This window comes from Bufo bufo, chromosome 6, assembly GCF_905171765.1.
Source record: "Bufo bufo chromosome 6, aBufBuf1.1, whole genome shotgun sequence".
NCBI lineage: Eukaryota > Metazoa > Chordata > Amphibia > Anura > Bufonidae > Bufo > Bufo bufo.
Window position 1 is genome coordinate 166338579 of NC_053394.1, and position 22000 is coordinate 166360578.

Consider the following 22000-nt stretch of genomic DNA (forward strand, 5'->3'; position numbering starts at 1 on the left):
TTTAGAAAAAGATGGCTACTTTATTCCAAAAACAGCTCCATGGGTCATGCCTGGTATGGCAGCTCGGCTCCACTGAAGTCAATGGGGATGAGCTGTAATATCAAAATGAACCTGCAGACTGGTGTGGTGCTGTTTTTGGAAGAAAGCAGCTATCTTTCTCTAATCTTGGACAACCCCTTTAATGACCTATCCTGACAATAGGTCATTAATATCAGAAACCAGACAACCCCTTTAAGCATCAGGTGAAATATTCAAGGACAAAACCCTTTCACTATTTAAGATATATTATAATTCAAAGTTGGCCAACGACCTGTCCACATTTCTAATCTCTTATGCCAGTTTTCTGTAATAAAAGAACACTGAAATCTATGCCAGCCCCTTCGATGTAGGCGCATGGACATCATGTAGCACGCTTGGTTATCATAGACTGGCTTACGCCTCCAGACTATGATAAATCAGCCCCTAAGTCTTCTCTTCAAATGCACCAAAGAATTCATGCTTCAGGGCAATCTATGGCAGCTCCACCTTTTGAAATCAGAGCAGACTTGTCAAAACAGTCGAAGGGGTTGTTCGGGATCAAGAAAAAATTAGTAATGGTGGAAAATTGCACAAACTAATAAAAGAAGCATTACTTACTGATCAGACCTTCTGCCGTTATATCATGGTCACTCCAGTTCCCCCCACCGGTGTTAGTTTACTGTGATAAAGGACTGACGGCACATCGACACATGTGACTGTTGCAGCCAGTTACTGGCCTCAGTGGTCTAGTGCCATACAGTCAAGCATCAGAGCTGGGACCTCTGATTGGCAGCAGGAAAAGTAAACAAAGAGTACCGGGGACCACCAGAGTAGCTGGGGGTTTAACAAGTGAGTAGCACAGTGGCAGGGGGTAACTAGTGAGCAGTACGGTGGCTCAGTAGGTTAGCACTGGTGCCTTGCAGTGTTGGGTTTTAATCAGACCATCTGAATGAAGTTTGTATGTTCTCCATGTGTTTGTATGGGTTTCCTCTGGGTACTCTGGTTTCCTCCCACACTCCAAAGACATACTGATAGGGAACTTAGATTGTAAGCCCCATTGGGGACAGAGTGATGCTAATGTCTGTAAAGCGCTGCAGAATATGTCAGAGCTATATAAGTGCGTAAAATAAGAAAATAAATAAAATTACATTCCCTGCTGTTCAAGAAATGTTTTAAAATTCTGGGAACCCCTTTCTATATATTCTATATTCTCTTTGTCCTTATGTGACATGTTTTGTTGACTTTTTAAGGGTGCTTGCACAGAAAATCTGCACCACAAATCCGCACTATTTATTAGAGATGTTGCGATACCAAATTTTTTATTCGATTTCGATACCATAAAAAAGTATTGCGATACTCACTACCATTCGATACCATGCGAAAAAACAAACCAAAAAAGCCAGGTGCATTCCGCATTTTAAAAAATGGCGAATCGCGCTGTTTTTATTTATTTTTTCTGTTCCGGCATTTACCGCATTGATTTTTTAAAATATTTTAATAGTTTGGACTGTTTATTTATTGTTTATATATGAAATTGGGAAAGGGGGTGATTTATACTTTAATATTTTTTATTTTTACCACTTTTTATTTAATAACGATTTCCCCCCTTAGGGGCCAGAACCTGGGATCTTTTGATCCCTTGTCCTATTCACACTCATAGAGCTCTATCAATGTGAATAGGACTTCACACTCTCCCTGCTGCCCTGTGCTTTGTGCACACAGCAGAAGGGAGCTGACCATGGCAGCCAGGACTTCAGTAGCGTCCTGGCTGCCATGGTAACTGATCGGAGCCCCAGGATTACACAGCTGGGGCTCCGATCAGAAGCTGACACTGCCACTAATGAGGGGGAGGGGAGAGGGGACCCTGATTTTAATACTTGGGGGGGGGGTGGAGGGGAGGAGGGGGCGCACTGCACCACCAATGATTTTAATGGGGTGGAGGGGTTGAGGGCGCACTGCGCCACGAATGATAATTACCCCTTAATACAGGAAGTGGGTGCCAGCAGCAGATCAGCGGCACCTGAGGGGTTAACTGCTGCTGATCGCAGCGCCCTGTCAGAGGAAGGGTGCCGGCTATGCGATTCTGCTGCCGGCACCTGCCTCCTGTATTCAAGGTTAAAGACGACCTTATATGGGTCCGGACTTTAAGTATTAGGCTACACAGAACAGCGCCCAGAGATGTCCCAGCACTTACTATTATTCCTGGGCGCCGCTCCGTTCGCCCGCTGTGCGCCTGTGCCCCATTACTGTCTCCTGCCCAGTATGCTAATTACTATGGAGCAATGGGGAGGAGACATCAGCTTCTCTAGTGGGCTTTCCTTCTCCCTGCGCTGTAGCGCTGTCCAATCGCAGCGCAGGGAGAAGGAACGCCCAGGAGAGAAGCTGATGTCTCCTCCCCATTGCTCCATAGTAATTTAGCATACGGGGGACGGAGCAGTGCCCAGGAATAATGGTAAGTGCTCGGACATCTCTGGGCGCCGCTCTGTGTAGTTGTCATGCCCCACTCTGACGATGTGCGGAGGTCGGCCAGGATAGCAGCACGAGTTTAGTATTTGTTTTGGTGCCGTGCTGGATCCGCCTCTCATCAGGTGCACTGGGTGGAGTCATTAGTTTAAATGGTCTCCAGCTAAGTGCTCTGAGCGGATTATACTGATCATTTTGGTCTGGGAAGTTTGGAGGGAAGGTTGGCTGTCAGTTCCTGCTCTCAGAAGATAAGTGTCATTTCTTGTTTGGTTGTTATTGTCATCTATCCCATCCAGGTTCTGTGCGAGCAGGCTGCTCCCATCTCCCCACTTCACCATCTCAGGGAGTTCAGGGTTTTGTTAGTTCAGGCTGGAGGACACAGCACACCTACCTTCAAGGTCTGCCTGTGGGCTGAGCAGTGCAGGGAAAGAGGTCAGGGATAAACTAGGAGGTGACCCTTCCCCTGTCTCTCGTCCAGAGCCTGGTTGGTGTGTTATCTTTTATACTGTGCACGTCCGCCGTGACAGTAGTCTAATACTTAAAGTCCGGACCCAGGAAAAATCCTTATCATTGGTGTTGCAGTGCGCCCGCCCCTCTCTCCCCATTGGTGGCAGCGGCACAGGAGGAAGGAGACACTGCTTCCTTCTCCCCTGTGCTGCCGAGAGAACATGAGCGCACCAACAGCAGTGCGCTCATGTCCAGAGATACTAGACTGCGCAGCAGCGCAGCCCAGTATCGAAAAAATGGAAATCCCGGTATCATATCGATACCGGGACAAAAGTATAGATTGGGTATAGAAATTTAGATACCCGCAACAACCCTACTATTTATTGTGTTTTCTGTGTGGTTTTTAGTTGTTTTTTTGCTGCAGATCTTACCCTTCCATGGAAAAGGTTGAAATCAGCACAAAAAAAACTGCAACAACAATTGACATGCTGAAGATTTCAAAATTTCGGCACCTAAGGGCTCATGAACACAAATGTATTTTCTTTCCGCTTCCGTTTAATTTTTTTTTTTTCCGGGCCGTATGCGGCACCATTCATTTCTATGGGTCTGCAAAAACAACGGAAGGTATTCCATGTGCATTCCGTTTCCGTTTGTCCACATGGGTGTTCCGCAAAAAAGTAGTGCATGTCCTATTATTGTCCGCAAATCACGGTCCGTAACTCCATTCAAGTCAATGGGTCTGTAAAAAATACGAAATGCACACGGAACACATCCGTATTTCATCAGTTTTTTGGTGGATCCGTGCTGTATATTATTAGGCCCAGCCCACAATAGCCATGTGCTTGTAGTTTGTAAATAAGGATTTGTAGACAGGTGCAGTGTGGAGTAGGCCAGAGCAAAGATACAAGCATGCCTCGCATGGATGTTGAGTAGCTTATTTCTTTAGTACAGGAAAGGCCAGAACTGTGGAACACACGGTCAGATAATTATCATGACCGTGTCCAAGACAGGCTATGGGTGGTGGTGACGAAAACCATATTCGACTCAGAGTGGGAAGGATGCCCTAAATTGAAAAAAAAACTCTTGGTAAGCCAAACCTTGCTGACCATAAAATTTTGCATTTAAAGCATAATGTATAGGCGATGTTTAGAAAATATTTTGCAATCAGCTACATACCATATAATGGCCACCAACATAGTTATAATATAAGCATGTCTTTGAGTACGTTTTCTGCAGCAACTGGAATAATGTCATAACGGTATTTTATAATTGCCATCATAGTGGGACCCTGCTGTAAAGTGTTTTAGAATGTATTGCATCATTAACAGTATGATAGCCGCCATGTGCTGTCTATTCACTGCATGTTATCTCATGTACCAAGTGATGGCTGCATTATTTCATAATACATGTTTAATGTTCTGATGTTCGGGGGGGCGGAGCTTGCCAATGGCGGAGTAAGACGTGCTTCACCTCGGCTCCTGAAAGGCTCCAGCTCACACAGCCATTATAGGACAATCCAGATCCCGCCAGCTTCATGAAAGGTCGCAGGAGGAGACCCTCATCCACCCCAGCTCCGATCCAACGCAAATCGGGAGCTATATCCCGCTTCTTTGCCTCCTCAAGCCAGACAGACGCTCACCAGGAGAGTGCCGATTCCTCCAAGATGGCGTCGAGACAGCGCAGAGCGGCGTCCCCTGCGCGCCATGAGGGATCGGACCCACAGGCCTCGGCTTCACCACAGCCAGCAAGAGGTACTCTTACCAGCTCTCCGGCCTCATACGCTGCAGCAGCTAGCTCCGGTTCGTCGGCTGCTTCGTCTCCCTTGCTTGCAGGGACGGCCTCCGCAGCAGCTCGGGGCCACTCTCCCAGAAACCGCTACTCTCAGGCCGCGATGTCCGGGTCGGGAGGCTCCCCAGCCCCACTGGGTGACGATGAGGACTGGGACTGGAAAGTTCACCTCAAATCCCTCCCCACCAGGCATGAAATAGATGCCTTATTCACAAGGCTGGAAACTTCTCATAAACGGGACATTGAGGCCTTGCAGCATGATCTTAAACAGGTGGGTCAGAGGGTGGAAGAGGTTGAAACAATGCAGGATCAAGTACAAACCAGATTCCAAAAAAGTTGGGACACTATACAAATCGTGAATAAAAACTGAATGCAATGATGTGGAGGTGCCAACTTCTAATATTATATTCAGAATAGAACATAAATCACGGAACAAAAGTTTAAACTGAGAAAATGTACCATTTTAAGCGAAAAATATGTTGAATCAGAATTTCATGGTGTCAACAAATCCCCAAAAAGTTGGGACAAGGCCATTTTCACCACGGTGTGGCATCTCCCCTTCTTCTTACAACACTCAACAGACGTCTGGGGACCGAGGAAACCAGTTTCTCAAGTTTAGAAATAGGAATGCTCTCCCATTCTTGTCTAATACAGGCCTCTAACTGTTCAATCGTCTTGGGCCTTCTTTGTTGCACCTTCCTCTTTATGATGCGCCAAATGTTCTCTATAGGTGAAAGATCTGGACTGCAGACTGGCCATTTCAGTACCCGGATCCTTCTCCTACGCAGCCATGATGTTGTGATTGATGCAGAATGTGGTCTGGCATTATCTTGTTGAAAAATGCAGGGTCTTCCCTGAAAGAGATGACGTCTGGATGGGAGCATATGTTGTTCTAGAACCTGAATATATTTTTCTGCATTGATGGTGCCTTTCCAGACATGCAAGCTGCCCATGCCACACGCACTCATGCAACCCCATACCATCAGAGATGCAGGCTTCTGAACTGAGCGTTGATAACAACTTGGGTTGTCCTTGTCCTCTTTGGTCCGGATGACATCGCGTCCCAGATTTCCAGAAAGAACTTCGAATCGTGACTCGTCTGACCACAGAACAGTCTTCCATTTTGCCACACTCCATTTTAAATGATTCCTGGCCCAGTGAAAACGCCTGAGCTTGTGGATCTTGCTTAGAAATGGCTTCTTCTTTGCACTGTAGAGAGTTTCAGCTGGCAACGGCGGATGGCACGGTGGATTGTGTTCACTGACAATGGTTTCTGGAAGTATTCCTGAGCCCATTCTGTGATTTCCTTTACAGTAGCATTCCTGTTTGTGGTGCAGTGTCGTTTAAGGGCCCGGAGATCACGGGCATCCAGTATGGTTTTACTGCCTTGACCCTTACGCACAGAGATTGTTCCAGATTCTCTGAATCTTCGGATGATGTTATGCACAGTTGATGATGATAGATGCAAAGTCTTTGCAATGTTTCGCTGGGTAACACCTTTCTGATATTGCTCCACTATCTTTCTGCGCAACATTGTGGGAATTGGTGATCCTCTACCCATCTTGGCTTCTGAGAGACACTGCCACTCTGAGAAGCTCTTTTTATACCCAATCATGTTGCCAATTGACCTAATTAGTGTTAATTGGTTCTCCAGCTCTTCGTTATGCTCAAATTTACTTTTTCCAGCCTCTTATTGCTACTTGTCCCAACTTTTTGGGGATTTGTTGACACCGTGAAAATTGGAATCAACGTATTTTTCCTTTAAAATGATACATTTACTCGGATTAAACGTTTGATCTGTCATCTACATTCTGTTACAAATAAAATATTGACATTTGCCATCTCCACATCATTGAATTCAGTTTTTATTCACAATTTGTTTAGTGTCCCAACTTTTTTGGAATCCGGTTTGTACTGGAAAATGAAGGGATGGCAGTGATGGAACTGGGCTGAAAGATCCATTCTCCAATGACAGAATGCTGATGTTTGTACCCTGGCGAGGGTGGAGGTGGTAAACTAGGAGAGAACTGTGTCCGAAGGTGTCAGCCAACTGCTTAAAGGGTTTCTATCACTTCATATGACATAATTAGCTGGCAGACACTAGCGATCTGCTAGTGTCTGCTCTGGCCAACCATCCTACTATAATCACTTGTGGGGCAGCGGTTTTGCTAAAAAACTAACTTTTATAAATATGCTAATGAGCCTCTAGGTGCTATGTGGGCGTCATTAGCACCTAGAGGCTCCGTCTACCTTCATACACAGCCGCCGCCCAGCGCGTCCCTCCAGCCCGCCCATGTCCTCCTCCGTGTGACGCAGCGGACGAGTTATCGCGCATGCGCCGTGCGCGGCTGTATTCGGCGCATTAGAGATGTCTGAGCTCGGAGCGGTCAGACATTCAATGCGCATGCGCCGACAGCCGCGCATGCGCATTGAATGTCTGACCGCTCCGAGCTCAGACATCTCAAATGCGCCGAATACAGCCGCGCACGGCGCATGCGCGATAACTCGTCCGCTGCGTCACACGGAGGAGGACATGGGCGGGCTGGAGGGACGTGCTGGGCGGCCGCTGTGTATGAAGGTAGACGGAGCCTCTAGGTGCTAATGACGCCCACATAGCACCTAGAGGCTCATTAGCATATTTATAAAAGTTCGTTTTTTAGCAAAACCGCTGCCCCACAAGTGATTATAGTAGGATGGTTGGCCAGAGCAGACACTAGCAGATCGCTAGTGTCTGCCAGCTAATTATGTCATATGAAGTGATAGAAACCCTTTAACTGTTAGCCTCCTATTGATTCTGATTGGAATATCAGAATCAATCGGGTACGGGGCACACAGGTTCGTGTGCATGAACCCTTAGAGTCAGAAATGATAAGTGAAGAAGTCATGAATGTAGGCGAGTTGGTTACATATAGAATGTATACGAGGGAGTAGGAGTCAAATTGATGTTTTTAAAGGAGTTGTCCTTAATTAGACAAACTATGGCTGCCTTCTTCCAAAAACAATGCCACATCTGTCCATGGATTGTGTGGGGTGCAGCAGTTCAATCTCATTCACTTCTGTAAGAAAGACATGTTTTCTAATCCCTGACAACCCCCTTAGGATTTAAATGTTGTGGGTGACACTATAGGGACGCAGCAGTGGGGAGACGTAGGTGTCAGCATAATGAGTATTAACTGATTGTTTATGTTTGGGAATTAAAGATTTAAAGGGTTTTCAGAGATTTTTATTCTCAAGATGTTTTGAGAAGGTTTTGGCGCTCCTGTGAGTGCTGCTGCCTTCTCACAGCTCAGCAAGCACAACACTGTACATAGTATAACGGCTGTTCTTGGAATGGCGCACAGCCCCATTCAATTGAATGGGGCTGAGCTGCTCCTAGACCACATGACATCACTGGCCTAGGAAAAGCTGGGACAAGGCCGCAATGCTCACAGGAGCGCCACTGCCTTCTTTTACCGCTGATCGGCAGGGGTCCCAGGTGTTGGAGGATAGGTCATCAGTATTAAAATCTCGGAAAACCCATTTAAACTCCTTAACCAGGTTTTCAGCTTTTTGCCCTTTTTTATTTCGAGACCAGCCTGCTGTAAAAAAAATAATAATAATTCATTCTCCTGCCCCCCCACTGCTCTGTTCCTGCTCCCTTCTGAGGTCTTCTGGTCCCCATTCTGTAAAATCCAACAGATGGGGTCATGTGTGCCACTGCACCCAGCGACTGGCCTCAGAGATAACATGTTTCCAAGAGCTTGAGGACACGTAACTGTTGGGGCCAGTCATCACTGGCTACGGTGTCACACATGACCATGTCCTTTTGGGAGTTTACAGGATGGGGGCTGAAAGACCACAGAGAAGGGCCAGTGAGCCGGAATGGAGCATCGGGGAGCAGGTAAGTATGTTTTTTTTCAATACAAACAGCAGGCTTGCCTTGAAATAAAAAAATAAAAGTGCACAAGGAACCTGTCATCTTCAATTTAGCTATTAAACTTATCCTTTCTTAATCTTTATTGTGTTTCCCCAGTCATATAAATCACAATTAGAATTAAATCTGCTGCCGATTTAACTAACAATCTTTTCTTTACTTCCCGCCATCTATGCAAATGTGCATAAAAGAGTCATATCTTACATCTCTCAGCAGAGAAGAGTCATATTTTCCCGGAGTCAAGCTCAACAGCCCCGCCTCAGAAACGCCCCATATCGATGTAATCTCGCGCATGCGCATTATTCTTATTATTGAAAACGAGGTTGCGTCGCTGTGAAGCAGGAACTAACGCACCGCTATCTACTATCGCTGGAGGACCGGAGAGTTGGGAAAATTTTAGCACGTTGTGGCGTGAGGGGACATACATTGAGCTATCTGCTCCAAGAAAGAAAGGGCAATTGCGCATGCGTGCGATATCAGATGCGATTTCGAGCGCAGATGCAGAATATTGGCTGTCAATCAAAGTCTAGGGGGAGGGAAATAGGCGCTGATGGTGTGAGGGGAAGGAATTAAAAATGCTAATGAGCATAACGGCGGGGAAGCTTTAGGGGGCGATATATTAGGATATGGGGGTCCAGAGAAGGTTATGGATGGATCGCTGGAAACTCTCATGGTAGACAAGATTTATGGTACCTTTAGTTTAATATGTAAAAACATGGTGACAGGTTCCATTTAAGGTCCTACATTATGCCAGCATGGTAGTACATACACAGCTCATGTGCATGTAATGCTGTCACTTTTCCACTCACAATATGCCAAACCTCTGTTTTACCCTAAGTATACCCCACATAAAGGAAAAATCAAAGAGGCATCCCCTTTGAATTGCATCACAAGGATGTCCTTACCCTACATGGGTAACTTGACCAATGTTTATTGAAGGACCCTAGGCTATTGGGCCTGTTATGGAAGAAGTACATACAGTGCAATAAGCATTAGTATTAAAGGGGTTGTCTTCATGGGACCCCCCCTTTAATACTGATACTCATTGTACTTCAGCTGGCAAAGCAGCAGGTCCAGCTTATATAACCCCCAGTGATCAGCTGATCAGGCAAAGGGCAGCCTCTTCTATAAACAATTGCCATAGGACCATGTAACGCAATGCATGAACGCCCTTGTGTCCTCACTCTAGTTGTCGAGCAATCACGTTGTAGTTCTCCACCAATCATGGCATCTGGGGACACTCTTCCCTAGTGCCATAAAGGACAGAGCACAGCCAAATTTAACACTGAAGAATCACCAAGCCTTACAATCTACTCTGCATGTGACAGTATATTATCCAATAGCAGTAACACAGTTGGCCACTAGGCGGTAGCATAATCCTGTAAATACAACACAGTATAAGGGGTCATTCAGATGACCGTATAGCATTCATTTCAATGGGGCCGCAAAAGATGTGGACAGCACACTGTGTGCTGTCCGCATCCGTACCTCCGTTCCGTAGCCCTGCAAAACTATAAAGCATGTCCCATTCTTGTCCGCAATCGCGGACAAGAATAGGCATTTCTATCATAGTGCCGACCCTATGCGGTTCGCAAAATGCGGAACATACATAGCCGGTATCTGTGTTTTGCAGATCCACAATTTGGGGGGCCACAAAACACTATGGCTGTCTGAATGCACCCTTAGTCCTTATACACACGACCGTATCCATTTTGCAGTCCACAAATCGCATATCCGCAAAACACGGATACCGTCCAGGTGCATGCCACCATTTTTTCCAACTCCTGTAAAAATGTCCTATACTTGTCTGCAAAACGGTCAAGAATAGGACATGTTCTATCTTTTTTGCGGGGCTATGGAACAGACATACAGATGCGGACAGTATATGGCATGCTGTCCAGATCTTTTGCGGCCCCATTGAAATGAATGGGTCCGCATCCGATCCGCCAAAAATCCGAAAAAATGGTTGTGTGCCTGAGGCATTAGACAGTAAACTGAGTTATGCATATTTAACCATTTATAAACTAGTTCACTGAGGGATCAGGTTACATGCTGTTCATTAAAGTTTATGGAGAAGGGAGGAAGAGAGCGCTCCAGGAGGGAGACAGAGGGATACACAGACACTGCTGGCTTACCTCAGCCCAGTGCTGGATTTACAGCAACACTGTTCAGTACTGCTGCATTATGTCCTCCATGCTGCCTTTGTTTCTGAGGATGTGCTGCAGAGAAATAAGAAAGCAGGATGTCCTCTTTGTGAGCTGTGCATGGGACAAAAAAAAAGTCCCATAGAGATGGAACAGAGCTCACCCACCACTCCAACCAAACAGAGCCCTCAACACCCCCATTCTTGAGAAAGGTTCCAGTGGTTCTATTCCTTATCCAAAGGAAATGGGATAACATGTTATTACCAGAATACCACATTAAAAGGGTTTTCCGAGATTTTAATACTGATTGTGGAGGTCCAACCCCTGGACCACCACCGATCTGCTGTTTGAGAAGGCACCAGTGCTCCTGTGGGCGCCGCAACCTTCTAAGTGCTTACCAAGCACTGCGCCGTACATTGTATATGGTATATATATGGTATCGCACTCAGCCCCATTCACTTCAGTAAGGCTGAGCTGCTCTTAGGCCACATGACAGATTGTCGTCACTGACCTAGGGAAACCTGAGAGCGCCGCTGCCTTCTTAAAACGCTGATCGGCAGGGTTCCCGGGTGTTGGACCCTCACCAATAAGATACTTATGACCTATCCTAAGGATAGATCATCAGTATTAAAATCCCTGAAAACCCCTTTAACTCAGAATTCTTTAAAAGCGTGCATATGGAAATAAAATAAGGAAATGTATCCACTATCCTATCTGTACCCCAAATAGCTCTGCTCCAGAAAGCAACCAGTCAGACTCCTCCAAAAGGAAGAGACAACCTTTCGTAGATAGCTGTTTGAACCAATACCTCCTATATGTCCCTATAATGGCAAAACCCCCAGCTATACCCACAATACCCAGACCCTCATACAAATAATAGGCAAAAGCTATTTTGCTCCAGTTCTTCAAGGAACTAATATGTGGAGATACAGTAGATACAGTAGATTGAGTGCATTATTTTCCGTGATTTTTTTCCTTATAAATGTTGCCATGTACATCCGCATATTTAGTTATCATATTAGGATGTTTTGTATCTTTTCTGTGATTTTTCATGGTGGCAGGAAGGAAGACATTAGAGATGAGTGAATTTCATATTTGGAAATTCGTTCACGCTTTGTTTACTGGTAAAAAGTGAATTGCGTAAAGGATTTAGTTACCACGGACCATAATGCCATTTTATGACGGAATGCATAACTGAAGGCCTTTAGAGGCATTCCGTTATTCATTCCTGCATAACTGAAATGGGACAGATCCGTTTTGCAGCCCATAGACTTCTATTATGACGGAATAATTAACGGAATGCCTCTAAAGGCATTCCGTTATGCATTCCGTCATAGAATTGCGTTATAGTCCGTGGTAACGGAATCCATAACGCAATTCACCTTTTACGAGTAAACGAATCTCAGACGAATTTCATAGCCGGAAATTCACTCATCTCTAGAAGACATAAAAAGGGATATTCTGCATAAAGTTGGGTGTGTTCACATGTCAGTAGTGTGCAATGCTTTTGCTTTTATTACACTTTTTTTTATATGCGCGACACTGGTAGCACATAGATGTACAAAAATCACCATTAGATATCTATTACTTGTAATCTTCCCAGTATCAGCTGAACTGCAGCTCAGCAGTGAGGGGGTTAATGCAGCCACTGAGCATGACCACTGCTCGGAGACCAGAGAACAAGGGGCGTGATGTCTTCAGCCTGCATCACGTGACAGTGGGAAAGATCACATGGGCAGGAAGTGGTGGTGGGGGCAGCACTGCTGCTGAGGTTGGAAGCATTTCCAGGTCAGGCATCTTATCACTGTTATTATACATCTCATAATCTTAATTATAAACTGTGCATGCCGGGACATGACAGCAGTGGAAGCTGGGAAATCACTTGTAGAAAGTGACTGAAAAAAAAAACACAAAACAGTAATTCCACAATATAATGTCCCATGCAGTTGCTATTATAATGATAGTAACAAGGAGGAGATGTCTCTGATCTTATTATAATGATAGTAACAAGTGGGAGGTGTCTCTTTTCTTATTATAATGGTAGTAACAAGGAGGAGGTGACGCTGATCTTATTATAGTGGTAGTAACAAGGAGATGTCTCTAATCTTATAATAATGGTATTAACAAGGAGGAGATGTCTCTGATCTTATTATAATGATAGTAACAAGAAGGAGGTGTCTCTGATCTTATAATAATGATAGTAACAAGGAGGAGGTGTCTCTGATCTTATAATAATGGAAGTAACAAGGAGGAGATGTCTCTGATCTTATTATAATGATAGTAACAAGAAGGAGGTGTCTCTGATCTTATAATAATGATAGTAACAAGGAGGAGGTATCACTGATCTTATTATAATAATAGTAACAAGGAGGCGGTGACACTGATCTTATTATAATGGTAGTAACAAGGAGGAGGTGACGCTGATCTTATTATAATGGTAGTAACAAGGCGGAGGTGACGCTGTTTTTATAATAATGATAGTAACAAGGAGGAGGTGACGCTGTTCTTATAATAATGATAGTAACAAGGAGGAGATGTCTCTGATCTTATAATAATGGTAATAACAAGGAGGAGATGTCTCTTATCTTATTATAATGGTAGTAACAAGGAGGAGGTGACGCTGATCTTATTATAGTGGTAGTAACAAGGAGGAGATGTCTCTAATCTTATAATAATGGTATTAACAAGGAGGAGATGTCTCTGATCTTATTATAATGGTAGTAACAAGGAGGAGGTGTCTCTGATCTTATAATAATGGAAGTAACAAGGAGGAGATGTCTCTGATCTTATTATAATGATAGTAACAAGAAGGAGGTGTCTCTGATCTTATAATAATGATAGTAACAAGGAGGAGGTGTCTCTGATCTTATAATAATGGAAGTAACAAGGAGGAGATGTCTCTGATCTTATTATAGTGATAGTAACAAGAAGGAGGTGTCTCTGATCTTATAATAATGATAGTAACAAGGAGGAGGTATCACTGATCTTATTATAATAATAGTAACAAGGAGGCGGTGACACTGATCTTATTATAATGGTAGTAACAAGGAGGAGGTGACGCTGATCTTATTATAATGGTAGTAACAAGGCGGAGGTGACGCTGTTTTTATAATAATGATAGTAACAAGGAGGAGGTGACGCTGTTCTTATAATAATGATAGTAACAAGGAGGAGATGTCTCTGATCTTATAATAATGGCAATAACAAGGAGGAGATGTCTCTGATCTTATAATAATGATAGTAACAAGGAGGAGGTATCGCTGATCTTATTATAATGGTAGTAACAAGGAGGAGGTGACGCTGATCTTATTATAATTGTAGTAACAAGGAGCAGGTGTCTCTGATCTTATAATAATGATAGTAACAAGGAGGAGGTGTCTCTGATCTTATAATAATGGTAGTAACAAGGAGGAGGTGTTGCTGATCTTATTATAATGGTAGTAACAAGTGGGAGGTGTCTCTTATCTTATTATAATGGTAGTAACAAGGAGGAGGTGACGCTGATCTTATTATAGTGGTAGTAACAAGGATGAGATGTCTCTAATCTTATAATAATGGTATTAACAAGGAGGAGATGTCTCTGATCTTATTATAATGGTAGTAACAAGGAGGAGGTGTCTCTGATCTTATAATAATGGAAGTAACAAGGAGGAGATGTCTCTGATCTTATTATAATGATAGTAACAAGAAGGAGGTGTCTCTGATCTTATAATAATGATAGTAACAAGGAGGAGGTATCACTGATCTTATTATAATAATAGTAACAAGGAGTCGGTGACACTGATCTTATTATAATGGTAGTAACAAGGAGGAGGTGACGCTGATCTTATTATAATGGTAGTAACAAGGCGGAGGTGACGCTGTTCTTATAATAATGATAGTAACAAGGAGGAGGTGACGCTGTTCTTATAATAATGATAGTAACAAGGAGGAGATGTCTCTGATCTTATAATAATGGTAATAACAAGGAGGAGATGTCTCTGATCTTATAATAATGATAGTAACAAGGAGGAGGTATCGCTGATCTTATTATAATGGTAGTAACAAGGAGGAGGTGACGCTGATCTTATTATAATTGTAGTAACAAGGAGCAGGTGTCTCTGATCTTATAATAATGATAGTAACAAGGAGGAGGTGTCTCTGATCTTATAATAATGGTAGTAACAAGGAGGAGGTGTTGCTGATCTTATTATAATGGTAGTAACAAGTGGGAGGTGTCTCTTATCTTATTATAATGGTAGTAACAAGGAGGAGGTGACGCTGATCTTATTATAGTGGTAGTAACAAGGAGGAGATGTCTCTAATCTTATAATAATGGTATTAACAAGGAGGAGATGTCTCTGATCTTATTATAATGGTAGTAACAAGGAGGAGGTGTCTCTAATCTTATAATAATGATAGTAACAAGGAGGAGGTATCACTGATCTTATTATAATGGTAGTAACAAGGAGGATGTGACGTTGATCTTATGGCAATGGTAGTAACAAGGAGGAGGTGTCTCTGATCTTATTATAATGGTAGTAACAAGGAGGAGGTGTCTCTGATATTATTATAATGGTAGTAACAAGGAGGAGGTGAGGCTGATCTTATAATAATGATAATAACAAGGAGGAGATGTCTCTGATCATATAATAATGGTAGTAACAAGGAGGAGGTGTCGCTGATCTTATTATAATCATAATAACAAGGAGGAGGTGACGCTGATCTTATCATAATGGTAGTAACAAGGAGGAGGTATCTCTGATCTTATAATAATGGTAGTAACAAGGAGGAGGTGTCTCTGATCTTATTATAATCATAGTAACAAGGAGGTGACGCTGATTTTATTATTATGATGGTAACAAGGAGGAGGTGACGCTGATCTTATTATGATGATAGTAACAAGGGGGAGGTGTCTCTGATCTTATAATAATGGTAGTAACAAGGAGGAGGTATCGCTGGCCTTATTATAATGGTAGTAACAAGGAGGAGGTGACGCTGATCTTATAATAATGATAGTAACAAGGAGGAGATGTCTCTGATCTGATAATAATGGCAGTAACAAGAAGGAGGTGTCGCTGATCTTATTATAATGGTAGTAACAAGGAGAAGGCGTCTCTGATCTTATTATAATGGTAGTAACAAGGAGGAGGTGACGCTGATCTTATTATAATAGTAGTAACAACGAGGAGGTGACGCTGATCTTATAATAATGAAAGTAACAAGGAGGAGATGTTTCTGATCTTATAATAATGGTAATAACAAGGAGGAGGTGTCGCTGATCCTATTATATTCATAGATATTCATAGTAACAAGGAGGAGGTGACGCTGATCTTATTATAATCATAATAACAAGGAGGAGGTGACGCTGATCTTATTATGATAGTAGCAAGGAGGAGGTGTCTCTGATCTTATAATAATGGTAGTAACAAGGAGGAGGTATCGCTGGCCTTATTATAATGGTAGTAACAAGGAGGAGGTGATGCTGATCTTATTATAATGGTAGTAACAAGGAGGAGGTGACGCTGATCTTATAATAATGATAGTAACAAGGAGGAGATGTCTCTGATCTGATAATAATGGCAGTAACAAGGAGGAGGTGTCTCTAATCGTATTATAATGGTAGTAACAAGGAGGAGGTGACGCTGATCTTATAATAATGGTAGTAACAAGGAGGAGGTGTCGCTGATCTTATTATAATCATAGTAACAAGTAGGAGGTGACGCTGATCTTATTATAATGGTAGTAACAAGGAGGAGGTGTCGCTGATCTTATTATAATCATAGTAACAAGTAGGAGGTGACGCTGATCTTATTATAATGGTAGTAACAAGGAGGAGGTGTCTCTGATCTTATTATAATGGTAGTAACAAGGAGGAGGTATCGCTGATCTTATTATAATGGTAGTAACAAGGAGGAGATAGGGAAACTGATCTGATTATCACAATCCTAGTAACAAACACTCTGATCTCATGACTATAATGTTAAGAATATTCCATAGTCACAGTGTTCAACAGTCTAGAATACATTCTGTCACATGTTGAAGGTTCATTGTATGAACAACGGTTTCATGTACATTGGGTTCAGTTCTACTCTTTCCATAATCTTTTTATTTAATACTGTCCACGTCATACAATGTGAGAAGAGGAGGTGTATCTACAAGCTAAGATATTCGTCTCAGTGGATTATTTGACCCGAGTACTGTGACCACAGTTGGCAATACATGATGTGTTTTTTTTTAGAACTTTCATATGAGAAGAAAATAATTAAATTTGTTGCTTCAGACTGGAGAAATGAGCCATTTAAGAGTCATGTTTCTGGTCCTAATGCTAATCTTATCTAATGATCTTCTGATGGTCAGCTTATGATGGTCTGTTCCATCATACAGGACATTGATGGGAATAAAAGTCAGAACCCATCACATTATTCATATTCTAATTTGCTGATAGCAGCAGTGATGACATGAACATTGATGTCATTGAACATCACAGTGTACAAAATGAAGCTATGACCATGCTACCTAGAGGGGGATCAGATTCCAGAGGACATTTCACCAGTAGTCATGGGTGTTGAAGGGATGGTTGTTTTCAACTATGTACAATCGCACCATGTATGGTCAACAGAATTGTCTCAGCGCTCTTCTGTAACACTGTTTTATGTCTTTTCTTCTAGGAAAACACTAAAAATGCCAAAATGCATTGTTGATTATTGCCATAATTATGCAGGCATGAGGAACAATTATGCCAATGTAATTCTACATGGTTTTCCCACCACTCTTGACAGAATAAAAAGCTGGCTGAGATCTTTAGAGCGGGGTGGTCAAATTTTCAAGAACCTTGAAGAGATGGCTACAAAGATACATGAAGGCAAAAAGCATGACTCATATCGTGTTTGCTCTGAGCACTTTTCCAAGCAATGTTATATTGTGAACGGTGAGAAGAAGGTGTTAAATAAAGATGCAGTTCCAACAATCTTCATGCCATCTGTGATGGAACCACGCTGTAACTATAGGCAAGAGCCCCTGAGCAAACAGGTAAGTTGTGGCCCCAAAACTGGGATGATTGTGCAATATACATGTATGTTAGTAATGACATGATACTGGAAAGCCACAATATTTCCATGTATTACTACATTTCAGCCCGTCTCCCAACTGGGATTAGACAAGCATAAGTGACTGTCACATTTAGGACAGAAATACAGCTTTTTAGTTAGGGTAAAAAAAAACTCTAAAATACTGCACATCTGGGATTAGACGTGCATAAGTGACTGTCACATTTAGGCCAGAAATTCGGCTTTTTGGTTACTGGGGTGAAAAAACCCTCTGATATACTGCACATCTGGGAATTAGACGTGCATAAGTGACTGTCACATTTAGGCCAGATATACGGCTTTTTGTTTACTGGGGTGAAAAAACCCTCTAATATACTGTACATCTGGGATTAGACGTGCATAAGTGACTGTCATATTTAGGCCAGAAATACGGCTTTTTGGTTACTGGGGTGAAAAACCCCTCTAATATACTGCACATCTGGGATTAGACGTGCATAAGTGACTGTCACATTTAGGCCAGAAATATGGCTTTTTGGTTAATGGGGTGAAAAACCCTTCTAATATACTGCACATCTGGGATTAGACGTGCATAAGTGACTGTCACATTGAGGCCAGAAATACAGATTTTTGGTTACTGGGGTGAAAAAACCCTCTAATATACTGCACATCTGGGATTAGACGTGCATAAGTGACTGTCACATTGAGGCCAGAAATACAGATTTTTGGTTACTGGGGTGAAAAAACCCTCTGATATACTGCACATCTGGGATTAAACGTGCATAAGTGACTGTCACATTTAGGCCAGAAATACGGCTTTTTGGTTACTGGGGTGAAAAAACCCTCTAATATACTGCACATCTGGGATTAGACGTGCATAAGTGACTGTCACATTTAGGCCAGAAATACGGCTTTTTGGTTACTGGGGTGAAAAAACCCTCTGATATACTGCACATCTGGGATTAGACGTGCATAAGTGACTGTCACATTTAGGCCAGAAATACGGCTTTTTGGTTACTGGGGTGAAAAAACCCTCTGATATACTGCACATCTGGGATTAGACGTGCATAAGTGACTGTCACATTTAGGCCAGAAATACGGCTTTTTGGTTACTGGGGTGAAAAACCCCTCTGATATACTGCACATCTGGGATTAGACGTGCATAAGTGACTGTCACATTTAGGCCAGAAATACGGCTTTTTGGTTACTGGGGTGAAAAAACCCTCTGATATACTGCACATCTGGGATTAGACGTGCATAAGTGACTGTCACATTTAGGCCAGAAATACGGCTTTTTGGTTACTGGGGTGAAAAAACCCTCTGATATACTGCACATCTGGGATTAGACGTGCATAAGTGACTGTCACATTTAGGCCAGAAATACGGCTTTTTGGTTACTGGGGTGAAAAAACCCTCTGATATACTGCACATCTGGGATTAGACGTGCATAAGTGACTGTCACATTTAGGCCAGAAATACGGCTTTTTGGTTACTGGGGTGAAAAACCCCTCTGCTATACTGCACATCTGGGATTAGACGTGCATAAGTGACTGTCACATTTAGGCCAGAAATACGGCTTTTTGGTTACTGGGGTGAAAAAACCCTCTGATATAGACTGCACATCTGGGATTAGACGTGCATAAGTGACTGTCACATTTAGGCCAGAAATACGGCTTTTTGGTTACTGGGGTGTAAAAACCCTCTAATATACTGCACATCTGGGATTAGACGTGCATAAGTGACTGTCACATTTAGGCCAGAAATACGGCTTTTTGGTTACTGGGGTGAAAAAATCGTCTGATATATACTGCACATCTGGGATTAGATGTGCATAAGTGACTGTCACATTTAGGCCAGAAATACAGCTTTTTGGTTACTGGGGTGAAAAAACCCTCTAATATACTGCACATCTGGGATTAGACGTGCATAAGTGACTGTCACATTTAGGCCAGAAATACGGCTTTTTGGTTACTGGGGTGAAAAACCCCTCTAATATACTGCACATCTGGGATTAGACGTGCATAAGTGACTGTCACATTGAGGCCAGAAATACAGATTTTTGGTTACTGGGGTGAAAAAACCCTCTGATATACTGCACATCTGGGATTAGACGTGCATAAGTGACTGTCACATTGAGGCCAGAAATACAGATTTTTGGTTACTGGGGTGAAAAAACCCTCTGATATACTGCACATCTGGGATTAAACGTGCATAAGTGACTGTCACATTTAGGCCAGAAATACGGCTTTTTGGTTACTGGGGTGAAAAAACCCTCTAATATACTGCACATCTGGGATTAGACGTGCATAAGTGACTGTCACATTTAGGCCAGAAATACGGCTTTTTGGTTACTGGGGTGAAAAAAACCCTCTGATATACTGCACATCTGGGATTAGACGTTCATAAGTGACTGTCACATTTAGGCCAGAAATACGGCTTTTTGGTTACTGGGGTGTAAAAACCCTCTAATATACTGCACATCTGGGATTAGATGTGCATAAGTGACTGTCACATTTAGGCCAGAAATACGGCTTTTTGGTTACTGGGGTGAAAAAACCCTCTGATATACTGCACATCTGGGATTAGACGTGCATAAGTGACTGTCACATTTAGGCCAGAAATACGGCTTTTTGGTTACTGGGGTGAAAAACCCCTCTGATATACTGCACATCTGGGATTAGACGTGCATAAGTGACTGTCACATTTAGGCCAGAAATACGGCTTTTTGGTTACTGGGGTGAAAAAACCCTCTGATATAGACTGCACATCTGGGATTAGACGTGCATAAGTGACTGTCACATTTAGGCCAGAAATACGGCTTTTTGGTTACTGGGGTGTAAAAACCCTCTGATATATACTGCACATCTGGGATTAGACGTGCATAAGTTACTGTGAAATTTAGGCCACAAATACCGCTGTCATATAGAGTTTTAAAAAAAAAAATTGAGTGCATTACCCTACATCAGAGTTTTTATTGGCGGTTAATTATTTTTAACAGACTTAACCACTTTTTACTTTGCTTTGTGAACGCTAACTATGAGGCAAACATCTAATAAGGGACGCGGTCGTGGTGGTGGTGTTGGTGGAGCCTCTGGTGCAGGGAGAGGACGTGGCCGTTCTGCCACAGCTACACGTCCTACTGAAACTACTACCTCAGATCCCAGTAGCCACCAGAATCTACAGCGATATTTGGTCGGGCCTAATGCCGTTCTAAGGATGGTAAGGCCTGAGCAAGTACAGGCGCTAGTCAATTGGGTGGCCGACAGTGGATCCAGCACGTTCACATTATCTCCCACCCAGTCTTCTGCAGAAAGCGCACAGGTGGCACCTGAAACCCATGCCCATCAGTCTGTCACATCACCCCCGTGCATATCAGGGAACCTGTCTGAGCCTCAAGTCATGCAGCAGTCTCTTATGCTGTTTGAAGACTCTGCTGGCAGGGTTTTCCAAGGGCATCCACCTAGCCCTTCCCCAGGGGTGGAAGACATAGAATGCACTGACGCACAACCACTTATGTTTCCTGATGAAGACATGGGAATACCACCTCAGCACGTCTCTGATGATGACGAAACACAGGTGCCAACTGCTGGGTCTTTCTGCAGTGTGCAGACCGAAAAGGAGGTCAGGGAGGAAGACTGGGTGGAAGACGATGCAGGGGACGATGAGGTCCTAGACCCCACATGGAATGAAGGTCGTGCCACTGACTTTCAGAGTTCGGAGGAAGAGGCAGTGGTGAGACCGAGCCAACAGCGTAGCAAAAGCGGGAGCAGGGTGCAAAAGCAGAGCAGCCGTCGCCAAAACAGTTCGCCTGCTACTGGCCACCGTCACCAGGGACCGAGCACACCAAAGGCAGCTTCAAGAAGTTCCCTGGCATGGCACTTCTTCACACAATGTGCTTACGACAAGACCCAAGTGGTTTGCACGCTGTGCCATCAGAGCCTGAAGCGAGGCATTAACATTCTGAACCTTAACACAACCTGCATGACCAGGCATCTACATGCGAGACACGGGCTGCAGTGGAGTAAGCACCTTCAAAACCAAGAAAGGCCCCTCCTGCTCCCTCTTCTGCTGCTGCCTCGGCCTCTTCCTCCGCCTCTGGAGGAACGTTGGCACATGCCGCCCAGCAAACAGAGGATGTGCCACCGACAACACCACCTCCGTCACCAAGCATCTCCACCATGTCACACGGAAGCATTCAGCTC

The 22000-nt window shown here is 43.4% G+C and overlaps 1 protein-coding gene across 1 annotated transcript in view; it reads left to right on the forward strand.

Moving 5' to 3' along the window:
* Positions 1–4462: 4462 nt before the first annotated feature.
* Positions 4463–22000, forward strand: part of LOC121005597 (oocyte zinc finger protein XlCOF7.1-like) — a 35903-nt gene continuing 18365 nt past the window's right edge. Inside the window, exons 1-4 of the mRNA XM_040438375.1 lie at positions 4463–4679; positions 4761–4987; positions 12377–12561; positions 17424–17784. Of these exons, the coding sequence (XP_040294309.1) occupies positions 4463–4679; positions 4761–4987; positions 12377–12561; positions 17424–17784 (990 nt within the window). The remainder of the gene's footprint in view (positions 4680–4760; positions 4988–12376; positions 12562–17423; positions 17785–22000) is intronic.